This window comes from Dermochelys coriacea, chromosome 7, assembly GCF_009764565.3.
Source record: "Dermochelys coriacea isolate rDerCor1 chromosome 7, rDerCor1.pri.v4, whole genome shotgun sequence".
NCBI classification, from domain to species: Eukaryota; Metazoa; Chordata; order Testudines; family Dermochelyidae; genus Dermochelys; species Dermochelys coriacea.
This window is the reverse complement of record NC_050074.1, coordinates 61582245-61594898: the sequence shown is the minus strand read 5'-3', so window position 1 is coordinate 61594898 and position 12654 is coordinate 61582245. Positions and strand designations below refer to the sequence as shown.

General features: G+C 45.5%; 1 protein-coding gene across 2 annotated transcripts in view; it reads right to left on the bottom strand.

Annotated features, from left to right (window-relative positions):
• VCL (vinculin) overlaps positions 1–12654 on the bottom strand; it is a 115310-nt gene extending 102656 nt beyond the window's left edge. The window contains exon 1 of one of the 2 annotated variants that reach the window (XM_038408742.2): positions 12243–12654. In XM_038408742.2, coding sequence (XP_038264670.2) covers positions 12243–12410 — 168 coding nt within the window. In that variant the 5' untranslated portion in view covers positions 12411–12654. The remainder of the gene's footprint in view (positions 1–12242) is intronic. The other variant, XM_043519907.1, reaches the window with a different exon arrangement.

Below are 12654 nucleotides of genomic sequence, written 5' to 3'. Positions count from 1 at the left end.
TTTTCCTTGCAAAGATAACCATTGCAAACTCATTGCTATCCCAATGAATGATCTCACTAAGTCCCTGCAAAAACCTTTAAGATTGCCATGTGCATATTGGAATTATAATCACACAAATCAAATAAACTAGGAGATGGGTGACAAATGGAAAATAAATTGTTTTGCAATCAACCCTCCGAACACTCATGTCATTTCTGTTTATTAACAGTGTTCAGACCTGAGCGGGCCTACTATTGCTATTTACTGTGACAATGGTTGCGATCCCTGCTTGTGTCCCGCACCAAGGCCTCTAGGTGTACATACAATATAGTTCTCACAATCCGCACTACCAATTTCTCCAGAAGCACACAAGGAAAACAGGAGACAGGACAAGCTATAAGAACATAAGAATGGCCATACTGGGTCAGACCAAAGGTCCATCAAAGGTCCAGTATCCTGCCCTCTGACAGTGGCCAATGCCAGGTGCCCCAAATGAAATGAACAGACAGGTTATCATCAAGTGATCCATGCCTGTCACCCAATCCCAGCTTCTGGCAAACAGAGACTAGGGACACCATTCCTGCCCATCCTGGCTAATAGCCATTGATGGACTTATCTTCCATGAAGCAATCTAGATCCCTTTTGAACTCCGTTATAGTATTGGCCTTCACAACACCCTCTGGCAAGGAGTTCCAGAGGTTGACAATGCGTTGCATGAAAAAATACTCTCATGTTTGTTTTAAACCTGCTACATATTAATTTCATTTGGTGGCCCCTTGTTCTTGTATTATGAGAAGGAGTAAATAACACTTTCTTATTTACTTTCTCTATACCACTCATGATTCTATAGACGTCTATCATATCCCCCATTAGTCGCCTCTTTTCCAAGTTGAAAAGTCCCAGTCTTATTAATCTCTCCTCATTTGGAAGCCGTTCTATACCCCAATCCTTTTTGTTGCCCTTTTCTGAACCTTTTCCAATTCCAATATATCTTTTTTGAGATGGGACAACCACATCTGCGCGCAGTATTCAAGATGTAAGCGTACCATGGATTTATATAGAGGCAATAGGATATTTTCTGTCTTATTATCTATCCCTTTCTTGATGAGTCCCAACATTCTGTTCACTTTTTTGACTGCGCTGCACACTGAGTGAATGATTTCAGAGAACTATCCACAATGACTCCAGGATCTCTTTCTTGAGTAGTAACAGCTAATTTAGACCCCAATGTTGTATATGTATAGTTAGGATTATGTTTTCCAATGTGCACTACACTTTGCATTTATCAACATTAAATTTCATCTGCCATTTTGTTGCCCAGTCTCCCAGTTTTGTGAGATTCTTTTGTAGCTCTTTGCAGTCTGCCTGGGACTTAACTATCTTGAGTAGTTTTGTATCATCTGCAAATTTTGCCACCTCACTGTTTACCCCTTTTTCCAGATCATTCATGAATATGTTAAATAGGACTGGCCCCGTACAGATCCCTGGGGGACATCACTATTTATCTCTCTCCATTCTGAAAACTGACTATTTATTCCTATCCTTTGTTTCCTATCTTTTAACCAGTTACCAATTCATGTGAGAACCTTCCCTTTTATCCCACGACTGCTTATTTTGCTTAAGAGCCTTTGGTGAGGCAACTTGTCGTAGGTTTTCTGAAAATCTCAATACACTATATCCACTAGATCTCCTTTGTCCGCATGCTTGTTGACCCCCTCACAAAATTCTAGTAGATTGGTGAGGCATGATTTACCTTGTCAAAAACCATGTTGGCTATTTCCCAACAAATTATGTTCATCTATTTGTCTCACAATTTTGTTCTTTACGATAGTTTCAACCAATCTGCCCGGTACTGAAGTGAGGCTTACTGGCCTGTAGTTGCCAGGTCACCTCTGGAGCCCTTTTTAAAAATTGACACCACATTAGCTATCCTCCAGTCATTTGGTAAAGAAGCTGATTTAAATAATAGATTACAGATGACAGTTAGAAGTCCTGCAATTTCACATTTGAGTTCCTTCAGAACTCTTGGATGAATACCATCAGGTCCTGAAGACTTATTCCCGTTTAGTTTATGAATTTGTTCCATTTATTGCGTGGAAGTCTCACAGCCACTGTAGCTGTAGCCCTTATCGCTGCTTATTCCTGTCTGCTAAGCACCAGCACAGAGTCTGAAAAGTTGTGACTGGGAGGGAGCCTTATGCATCCATCAATAAGCCAAGGGAAACCGTATGCATGTACTTAATGAGACGTTCCCCCCACACACACAGATAAGCTGAAGGAGATCTCTCTGCCAGTCAGGGATAACCCCAAGAACCAAAAGGTACCCAGAATGCCCAACAACCCAGCACATATATAGGAGAGCCTGTTCCTCCCCATCCCCTACAAAAAATAATCACAGCACACCCAGAGACCACTGTCTGCCACCATTATCAGCAAAGGTTGAAAGACAACCTACCTGCTACCACTGCTGCTCCAAGTAACAGGTGCCAGGTAGAGGAGCCTCAGGCTATGGCTACACTTCCAGATGTAGAACGCCGGGAGTTAAACCAGCCCTTGGAGACAGCAGCAGGAAAAGCGCTGCTGTGTGTTCACACAGTCAGCTGCAAGCACAGTGACATGGCCACATTTGCGGAACTTGCAGTGGCATTTGGAGTGGTGCATTATAGGCAGCTATCCCACAGATCACCTCTTCCCATTCGAGCACTGAGGCTTGTGGGAAGTGGGAGTGGGGGGCACGAGGCATCCTGGGTCCTGTCCCAATGCCCCATGATGCATCACTTAGCATTCTAGCAATACTTGTGCTTCTGTCCACATTTGGCGCCATCTTTCAAAGTTTTTTGTACTGCAAGCTCTGTCTTCCATTTCAGTGTGTGGGAATGGATCCCGAACTGCTGAGGAATATGCTGACGGATCTCACCAGCAAGTCACGCATTGCAGTCGAGTTACTCCTTAAGCTACAAAGTGACAGTGAGGAGTCCAACGATGATGTCGACACGCATAATGCACATGACACGAAACTGCTTGTGGCATTCACGGACATGCTCACCACTGTGGAAAAGCACTTTTGGACTTGGGAAACATGCACTGAATGGTGGGATCACATCGGCATGCAAGTTTGGGATGACAGGCGGTGGCTGCAGAACTTTTGGATGAGGAAAGCCACTTTTATGGAACTGTGTGCTGAGCTCACCCCCACCCTGCAGCACAAGGACATGAGATTGAGAGCTGCCCTGCCAGTGGAGAAGTGCATGGCGATTGTAATCTGGAAGCTAGCGACTCCAGACAGCTACCCATCAGTCACTAACCAGTTCGGAGTGGGAAAGTCTACAGTTGGAATCGTGTTGATGCAAGTATGCAGGGCCATTAATTGCATCCTGCTCAGAAGTACCGTGACTCCGGGCAATATGCGTGACATTGTGGATGGCTTTGCACTAATAGCTTTCCCTAACTGCGAAGGGGCGATAGATGGCACACATATTCCAATTCTGGCACCAGACCACCTAGCCTCCGAGTACATAAATTGGAAGGGGTATTTCTCTATGGGTCTCCAGGCACCTGTGGATGTTTCACGGACATTAATGCAAGCTAGTCTGGAAAGGTGCATGATGCATGCATCTTTCGGAACACAGGGCTGTTCAGGAAACTGCAAGCCAGGTCTTTCTTCCCAGACCAGAAGATCACTGTAGGGGAAGTTGATATGCCCATTGTGATCCTTGGAGACCCCACCAACCCTTTAACACAGTAGCTCATGAAACCATACACAGGGAACCTTGACAGCAGCAAGGAGCGGTTCAACAACAGGCTGAGCTGGTGCAGAATGACCACAAAGGGCCGCCGTGCTGTCTGTATGGGAAGCTGGACGTGGCTGCTGACAATAGCCCTACGGTTACAGGCGCATGCTGTACTCATCATAACATTTGTGAAGGGAAGGGTGAAAACTTCTCTCAGACATGGGCTGCTGAGGTTGAACGCGTGGAGGCTGAATTTGAACAGCCAGAGAGCAGGGCTATTAGAGGGGCCCAGCGCAAGGCCGTAAGGATTAGGGATGCCTTGAGGGAGCAACTTGATGCTGAAAGCTACCAGTAATGTTTGGTGCCCTGCACAGGAGTGAAGTGCAGTGGTTCCAATGCTAGTAGACATCTGTGTTTGCTATGAATGATGCACTGACGAGCAGTGCCTGTTGCTTTCCTGGGCTATGCTATCTTTTACTTAATGCAATAAAGCATGTTTCCAAAACCAAAAAATTCATTTATTGAAAAGAAACACAACTTCTGGAGAAACACACATGGCATGACACAGCTGTGCTGTGTGGGAGGAAGGAAGGGGGAGGGGTGGGGAATGGAACAATCACAGATTTGCCTATGTCCTGTTATCATATTCAGCCTTCCTGTCTGGAGTGTTGTGCAACAAGTGCTGAACTTCAGGCTGGCTAAAATGCATGGTGATGGGGGTGGAGTGTAGTGCATAAAGGTCATAGTTTGCAGGGCTGGGAGGTGAAGCTACAGGTGTTGGAGGCAGCTGGTGGTGATAAGAAACCGAATATTGGGGAAAGTGGGTTGGCAGTGACATGAGAGCACAAGGGAAAAAGTTTTGTGATAAGGGCTACAGGGCGGGAGCGGGCACGGATCTATTCCCTATGCAGTGCTGCGAGTGCCTGCACTAAGTCCACTTGGCGCTCCATAATGCGCAGGAGCCACTCCATGGTTTATTGCCGGCAATCTGCATTCTCCTGGCAGACCCGTCTTTCGGTCTCCCGCCACTCCTGTACTTTTTTATTTTCAGTAAAGGACTGCTGCATGACTTCATGCAGAAGGTACTCCTTGCCTCTTCGTGGCTGCTTCTGGAGTCTTTGCAGCCTTTCTGTCGTTGATAACAAGGATGGCTGGGATCTCAAGGTTGCATCTGAAAAGCCAAAATGCAACATTTAACAGAGGCAACATTGTTAACACTAAACAGAGCAATGATTCAGCTGAACTTCTAGACAAGCACAGTGCACAAAATAGCACAAACTGCCTGTCCCAAGCCGAATGCACATAACCCACAAGAGCCCCAAAATGGTAACCACAGGAGCTGGGGGGACTGATTGTTCTAGGTCCATACTGTCCTCTGGGTCCTGTGCCTCGGGGAGAGCTAACAGCTGCAGGGGGCCCCTATACTCAACACATTCGTCACATTTTCCACAGGATGGGTTCATCCTGGAAGATATCTCACTGCTGAGGGTGACCTGGGAAACAAGGGAGGGACTTCTGCAACAATGAGGCTTCCGGCCAGGCCCTTATGTGGCTTGCCTATGTGCAGCAACGGTCCCCCCACCCCTCATGGCCCAGATATGTTAGCCTTACTGGGACAAAGAGCTCAGTAGCTTTGCCACAGAACCTCTGCAAGCAGATTGCCCAGCTTCTGCATGAGACCTCTGATGAGATCATGGAGGCCGATTACCACAATGTGAGAGAGTACATCAATGCTCTATTCTGCATTTCAGCATGGATGCAGCCCTAACCCTTCTTTCTGCAATCCTCCTCTCCCCAACAGCCTGCACCCAACAACTCCCTTCTCAAAATAAAAGCTGCTTACCAGGCACCTCATCTGCTGTTTGTTCTTCCCCAAGCACCGTCCACTGCGACTGGCTACCGTCCTCCTGGCTTGAAAACATATCCTGGCTGCATGCATCTACGGATGCCGGGCCATCGTCTGGCTCTGGGCCCACCTCCTCCTCAGCACCCTCCTCCCACTTTCCTCCTCCTGCCTTGTTGCATTCTGGGCTGCCACGGCCTCTGAAGTGTGCATGGTGCTCTTTGGAGTGGAGGTGGGGTCACCCCCAAATATCTTGTCCAGCTCTTTGTAGAACAGGCAGTTCGTGGGAGAAGCACCAGAGCGGTGGTTTGCCTCCTGCACTTTGTGGTACGTGTTCCGCAGCTCCTTCACTTTAACCTTGCACTGCAGTGCGTCCCAGTCATGGCCCTTGATATCTGCCCATAGGTATCATAATTCCTGGATTTACTGGAGCACAGCTGGGACTGGACAGCTTCCTCCCCGCAAACACTGATGAGGTCCAGCACCTTTCCATTGCTCCATACTGGGGATCGCCCGGCGTGTGGAGGCATGGTCACCTGGAAAGATGCGCTGAGAGTACTCCACACCTAGCTGAGCAAACAGGAAGGGGACTTTCAAAATTCCCAGAGAATTTAACGGGTGGATCTGACCATTGGTCACCTGAGGGCAGGGCAGTAGACTTCAAAGTGATGACCAGAGTGGCTAGAACAGGCATTGTGGGACACTTCCTGGAGGCTGATCAGAGTGCGTTAATAGACCAAGGCGTTCACACTGGCACCACAGTGCTCTAGCCAGGGTGCAGCAAGTTCATTGCTTCTCATGGAGGTGGTTTACCAGGGGCACTCCAGCCAGCGTCCGGGCGCTCTATGTGCCTTGCCAGTGTGGACACCTCAGGAGTTAGAGCACCTGGGGCTGATTTAATGGGCTCCAAATTCTGAGTGTAGCCAAGCCCTCAGTGAGGTACTGGGAAAGGGAAAGCATGATGATTTGAAAGGTAGTGGGCAAGAGGCTGCAAGGACTGATAGAACTGAGGTAGCAGGAAGAGTGTAGAACTGATGATTTTTTGTGGGGGACAGGGTAAGAAGCAGCACTTTACCAAGAGAATGTCAGTTTTATCCAGATGTTATTTTTATTGTAATGATTAAAGGTATATCTTAGAGTGTGGGAAAACATCTCATGAGCAGTATCAGCACCTTTCATTCTCACACACATTCTATTCTTGGAATAGTCCCCTCCCCCTCAATCTCCCCAATGACAGGTATTAGTTGTAAAAGGAAGCCGTCATTTAATTCTAAAAGCCTAAAACGGTCTTTAATGGAGTATGTGCAAACAACACACACAGCCCTTTCGCAGATCTAAAGGCCGGGTTAACTGAAGAAAACCTCCATTGGTCTACGATTGATAATTATTTGTGGCAAGAACTGGTTTAACCAATTTTAGATAATTACTCTTTTGCTATGCAGTATGTACAAAGGAAAAGTATTCAAATTACCACACCTACAGGCCAAGATATCTACAACCTCCCATGAGACATTTACTGATGAATAATAACCTTATGCTCATTTGGGGTTGTTGCTGAAAGGCTAAAAGATATTCCCTCAATTCTGCAAAACAATTTTAACTCTAAAAACCACTGTAATTAAATACTAACAGAAATCCAGAACACAGCACAAACTAGTAGCTGAATGCACTTCTAAACAAAATTCAGTCTGAGAATATGATTTATTTACCTTCGTTTTATTAGCTCTGTAAGATACATTTACAGATGCACAGAATTATTGCTAGGCTGTGAATGTAATTATGAAGAGACCAGTCCTGGACCAAAGACTTCCCAGCACGACAGTTCACAAAGCTTATTTTTTGAACTACTTCCAAATTACTGGTAATTTTTCATAGTACTATAACTGCTCTTAAAACAGTAAATTAATTGGTGACTCAGTTTTAGAAACTCATTTTATTCATCACCATTATGCTAAACTCTGTCCAGTCAAGTTTGACCGGAGTTAGAATTTTGAACTTCATTTCACAAAGCAATTCAAATAGGGCTGCCAAATACACTCACCTGCTCACCACACCAGTTACTGCTCAGTTTAAGTTTTCTGTTTTACAGTTAAGAGAGCCCCAAAATAAATCAAAACCCAGTGATTAAAGCAACATGAAACAAAAAAAAAAAAAAATCTCACCCTGCAGCAGCAGTTGCTGTTCCTTGGGTCCCGCTCAGGTTTGGCCCAGCAGCCCAGTCATTATGATGGAGAGGTGGCTGGGCCAAACTTGGGCAGTGCTATCACCCCAGGAGCCAGGTCGCAATGCCTGGAGCGGGGAGCTGGGCCCAACTGCATACGACAGCTGCTGGGTGAGTTTGGGGCAGGCTCATTCTGCAACACCACCCCCACCAAGGCCTTCCACACATAACCCACTGGAGCAGGACCCAACCCTGGATTGGTGAAGATAAATAATACAAGAAATTCTTAAAAAATAAAAAGAAAAATTATACAAAAATAAAAAGGATTTCATGGGACTCTAGTTTTTAAGCTCACTGGCAGCAAAGGAAACCCTCTAACAAACTACTTATAGCACTGACTTCTTCAATCGACAGAGAGACTACTTAATATAGAGAGGTGTGTTTTGCCTCAATTTGTGTCAGTTGTGTGCTAAAACTGAAGCTTCTCCATCATTGCCTTAGTTTTACCCCACAAAAATGCTACATTTGTACAAGAAGCTTCAGCCACCCACCTTTCTCTCCAAACGCTCCGCATGGGCTCTGGGATAGTACATGGCATAAGTTTTCCAGCTACTGAACCACTGGATCTTCTGTCAAAGGTCAACTTCAAAGTGATTTCTTTATGAGTGTTGCATTACACTTAGAACTTTTACAAAAAATTCTGACATTAGCAATGGAAGTTCCAGAGTGAGGACAAGTGGCACAACCTGCCCCTTCCTTGGCACACACATTATTCAACTTCAATGTCCCCAGATTATCAGTCGAGCCTTTTTATCCCTCCATCTTCATCTCAGGACACTCGACTGTAAATATTGGGCTGCTTTTTCGCTGTTTTTCCTTAACTATGTCAAGGGTCCTGCAGATCTCTTCAATATCTACCAATTGACTATGCCTCTATCTTCTACATTTGACAAAACACTTAACTTTTATTTAAGTGTTTTGTCAAGTGTTTTGTCAAATGTAGAAGATAGAGGCATAGTCAATTGGTAGATATTGAAGAGATCTGCAGGACCCTTGACATAGTTAAGGAAAAACAGCGAAAAAGCAGCCCAATATTTACAGTCGAGTGTCCTGAGATGCAGTAAAAGATAAAAAGATGATGCAAATAAACTTGCAGTAACCTTCCAAGTTCACACTGTAATAGGGATTGCATACGTTCACAAGAGGTTCCTTTCTCCAGTCACAGGAGCCAACCGATGAATCTGCTCCCTCTTTCCAGCTGCTGAGTCTTCAAATTCAAACCCGCAAAGTTCCTAAAGAGCAGTTTGGGTGGAGCATCCCTCCAGGAGTCCAAGCCTCTGTTTCCATGCACCCTCTGGCATATGTTCTTTTTGGTCTTTGTCCCGCAACATACCCATCATACAACTTCGCTTAACGTTTACCCTCTGGCAGCATCTCATACCAAATGGTTTTCAAACCAACTTAGTTCCTTCTCCACAACAGGGCCTGGTAGAACACTGAGCTAAAGCACCTTCTTTTTTCAGGAAGATTTCTGACTCAACACCACCTGTAGCTGCTCTGTATTTTTGAAGCAAGCCAAAGCCACATGGCCACAGGGAAGAAACAGTACTTGTGTAAACTTGATTTTAAACATTAGCTTTTATAACAAGTTAAGAAGGAAGATACTGTACTTATCAGGTCAGGCTTGAGTTATGAGAGATTACAACTATCGGTTACAAGGTTCACAAGATGCATACATAGCACATAATCAGCATAGACCCAGATTGGCATGTGGGAGTTTTTAAAGCATCAGTGAATAAGTGATCTCAGGTATGCCACCCATAGAATGTATTTAGAGTCCAAGTCAGTATTGGTGCAGCGAATAGGTACATGGGTAGGGTGCGTCCCTTGGTTCGTCGGGGAGGAAGAGGGTTATTTCCCTGACCGGTGGTCTCTATATAGCTAATGGACAACTATTTGTTAAATGACGCTAGCATGCCTCCCATAGCCACAGCCCAAAACGGAAGACAAATTTAGTGGCGTTAATAGTCAAGAATAAGACAATCTCATTTTGTGACTTCTTTTTACCAACAGAATCTACTTTTATGCAGTTAAAGCTCTTTCCAGAATAAAATGATTGCATAATGAAGTGAAATGAAACCAGCTTGGCACAGTGAACACCACAAAATTTCACAACCAAATGCTCCTTGAAAGGAAAATTTGGGTATAACTACCCCAGACACCAAGTTTCATCTCCTCAGGTCCTATATATAAAATTCCTTTGCCAAGAGGGAGCTAAGCAAAAAGCACAGATATTCCAGACAATACATAACTATTGTTAAAACTCTGTGCCCAAGATTGTTTCCTTAACAGGTACTGCAACAATGTAATAAAGTTAACAAAATTTCCAAATTAAAAGTGAGTACTAATACCTAGAGCCATGAGCGGAGACAAAATTTGTATCCTCATCCAATTCGCAAACATGGTCCACAGATATCATGTGGCTATCTGCAGATTTGCAGGGCTCTACTAATACCACAGTAGTAAGTACTGTATGGCACTTCTAGGGCCTTACAATGGCCTGTAATCACACAATCCACATATCCTTTATAGAGGCATTCCTGACGTATTTTTCCCCTATATCTCCCAGCAGCCCCATTGTCTGAGCTTGAAAGTCAGTCCTGTTTGGCATAACATTCCATCTAAATAATAGATTTTGTTTTATTTTCTGAAGCATTAATACAGCAGTCATCCAATATTTATCTGTATGTGCAAAAGAAGTAGAGTTAATATTCCCAGAGTAGATGTTATGTCCTGCTGCAGTACCACATTAAAAGTAGTATAAAAATCTTTTCTAAAATAGACTACAGGATTTTTTTGGTGCAGATTAATGCTTAGAAGGTGGGAAAGAGTTGTGTCCCAGTTTTTAAAAGAACTTGTATTGACAATGCAGAAATTGCTTTTTATGAGCATCTTAAAAGATTAATGACCAAAATAAAGAATTTAATGTGATATGAGAGTAATTCGCCTTCTCTATAAAGGAAGCCACAGATGTGCAAGGAAAAGATACGTGCAATCTCTAGGGAGTTGTGGAGATAGGAAATGACACAGCACCTAAGGATTTACAAAGCAAAAAACATGCATGTTTGTTGCCTGTCTCTAATTTGTTATTCTTTAGATATAATTTAGTATCAATGTTTTAATATCCAATGAAAACATTTTAATGCTTTCCAGTTTTTTGGACTTCCCGGACACAAGGTCAGTTAGCAACTAAGACATGGTAAACTGTTAAAGTGATGCTCTGAAGGCAAGACTTGGAAAAAAAAAAAAATCAGAGATTAAAATTGACTTTTCATTGTCTCTAGGTAAGGTTAGCATTTTGGGAAGCAGTAACTCACGGTTGAAAAAACACAATCCCAGCTTTTTTATCTGAAACAAACAAGAAGTCCTGACTCCACACATACCGACAGCTGTGCTAACTTTATGCAACCCGCTTCACTACAAACGAACACAAATATCATTACTGACTTACACACTTAAAAAAAAGAAAACAGTTTCATATTAAAACAGCACTTGGACTCACAGAGAAAGCAATTTACAAAATAGAGGTAAACACTTTATTGACAAAACAAAAGAGATTGATGATGCATCATCAGGTCAAAGATATCCATAGGCGGTTTCAAAATGTATCCTTCCCAATATGGAAAGCATGATGCAGTTACCAATAATTATGGTGCATTACCGCCTCTGAACAAAGTGCATAAAATAAAAAAAGAACAGATTGTTAAGCCATTAAGATCTTAAGCAACTGTTGCATATGGGGCTACGAGACAATCAGCAGAACTCACAAAACAACTCAAGGGGCAAACAATAATTAAACAAAGAATCTGATGTAGTTCTAAAATAAAAAACCGAAGGACAGCTTTTCCACGTTGGACCCAATTATTTCTGAACTGAAACGTCTTCACCACTTAGGAAGCCAGCATCTTTCTGCCATGCAGAAAGGAGCAAGTTATTGGGAGTGGACTGTATGCGAGTATAAAATATAGATACAAAGTGGTATTGGGTGGGGAGATTTGATAAACCCTGGTTAGAGAAAATAAGGCCGAGAGGGACTGGAGCTGTCCCCCTACCTAGGGGAGGGCTGTCGAGTGCCTGTGACAGGGAGGGCCTGCAAGAGCAGGCTCGGAGCGGGTGGCCCTGTGGTTGGTGCTATTACTCCTCCCCGCACCCTGAGGGGACTGGAGCGGGGGCAGGAGGAGGGGGCGACTGGAGGCCCTGAGGAGAGGGGAGCTCGCTGGTGACTAGGACACACCGAGTACCCTTTAGCCCCAGCTCCCTTCCCGGGGCGCTGAGGGGGAAGAGAGGCGGGCAGGAGCGACGAGAAGCGTGAGGGGATGGGAGCGGAGGAAGGGCACGCTCAGGGACCCAGCAGGGGTTGGCATTAAGCGGAGAGGGAAGTTCGAGGCAGGGGAGGGCGGGCCCGAGAGCGGCGGGCGCGGGGAGCCCTTCCCAGGCGGCTGCCCGGCTGTCCTCGTCCCACACTCACCCGGACCAGGTTGCTGACGGCGGCCTGCACTGCGGCCACGGGGGCGGTCAGGTCCGGAATGGCCTTGCCGTCCACCTCCCCCTCCTCGTGCATGATGACCAGGTGGGAGATCTGCTGCGCCACGGGCTCCAGGATGCTCTCGATGGTGCGGGTGTGGAAGACGGGCATGGTGGCAGCGTGGCGGGGGGCCGGGGCCCGAACTCCAGACAAACTCCTGGTGAACCTCTCCCCTCCGGCGGAGGCGCCGCTCCCCTACCAACCCCGCGGAAAAACTACAGCGGCCTGCCAGGAACTCCCGGCTCAGTCAACCACGGGACTCGAACTCGCCACACTCCTCACTCAACAACCCCTACCCCACTAACTCGTCGCCTCCCGGAGCCCAGCAGGGGTTTCAACCAGCGCAACCTACCCT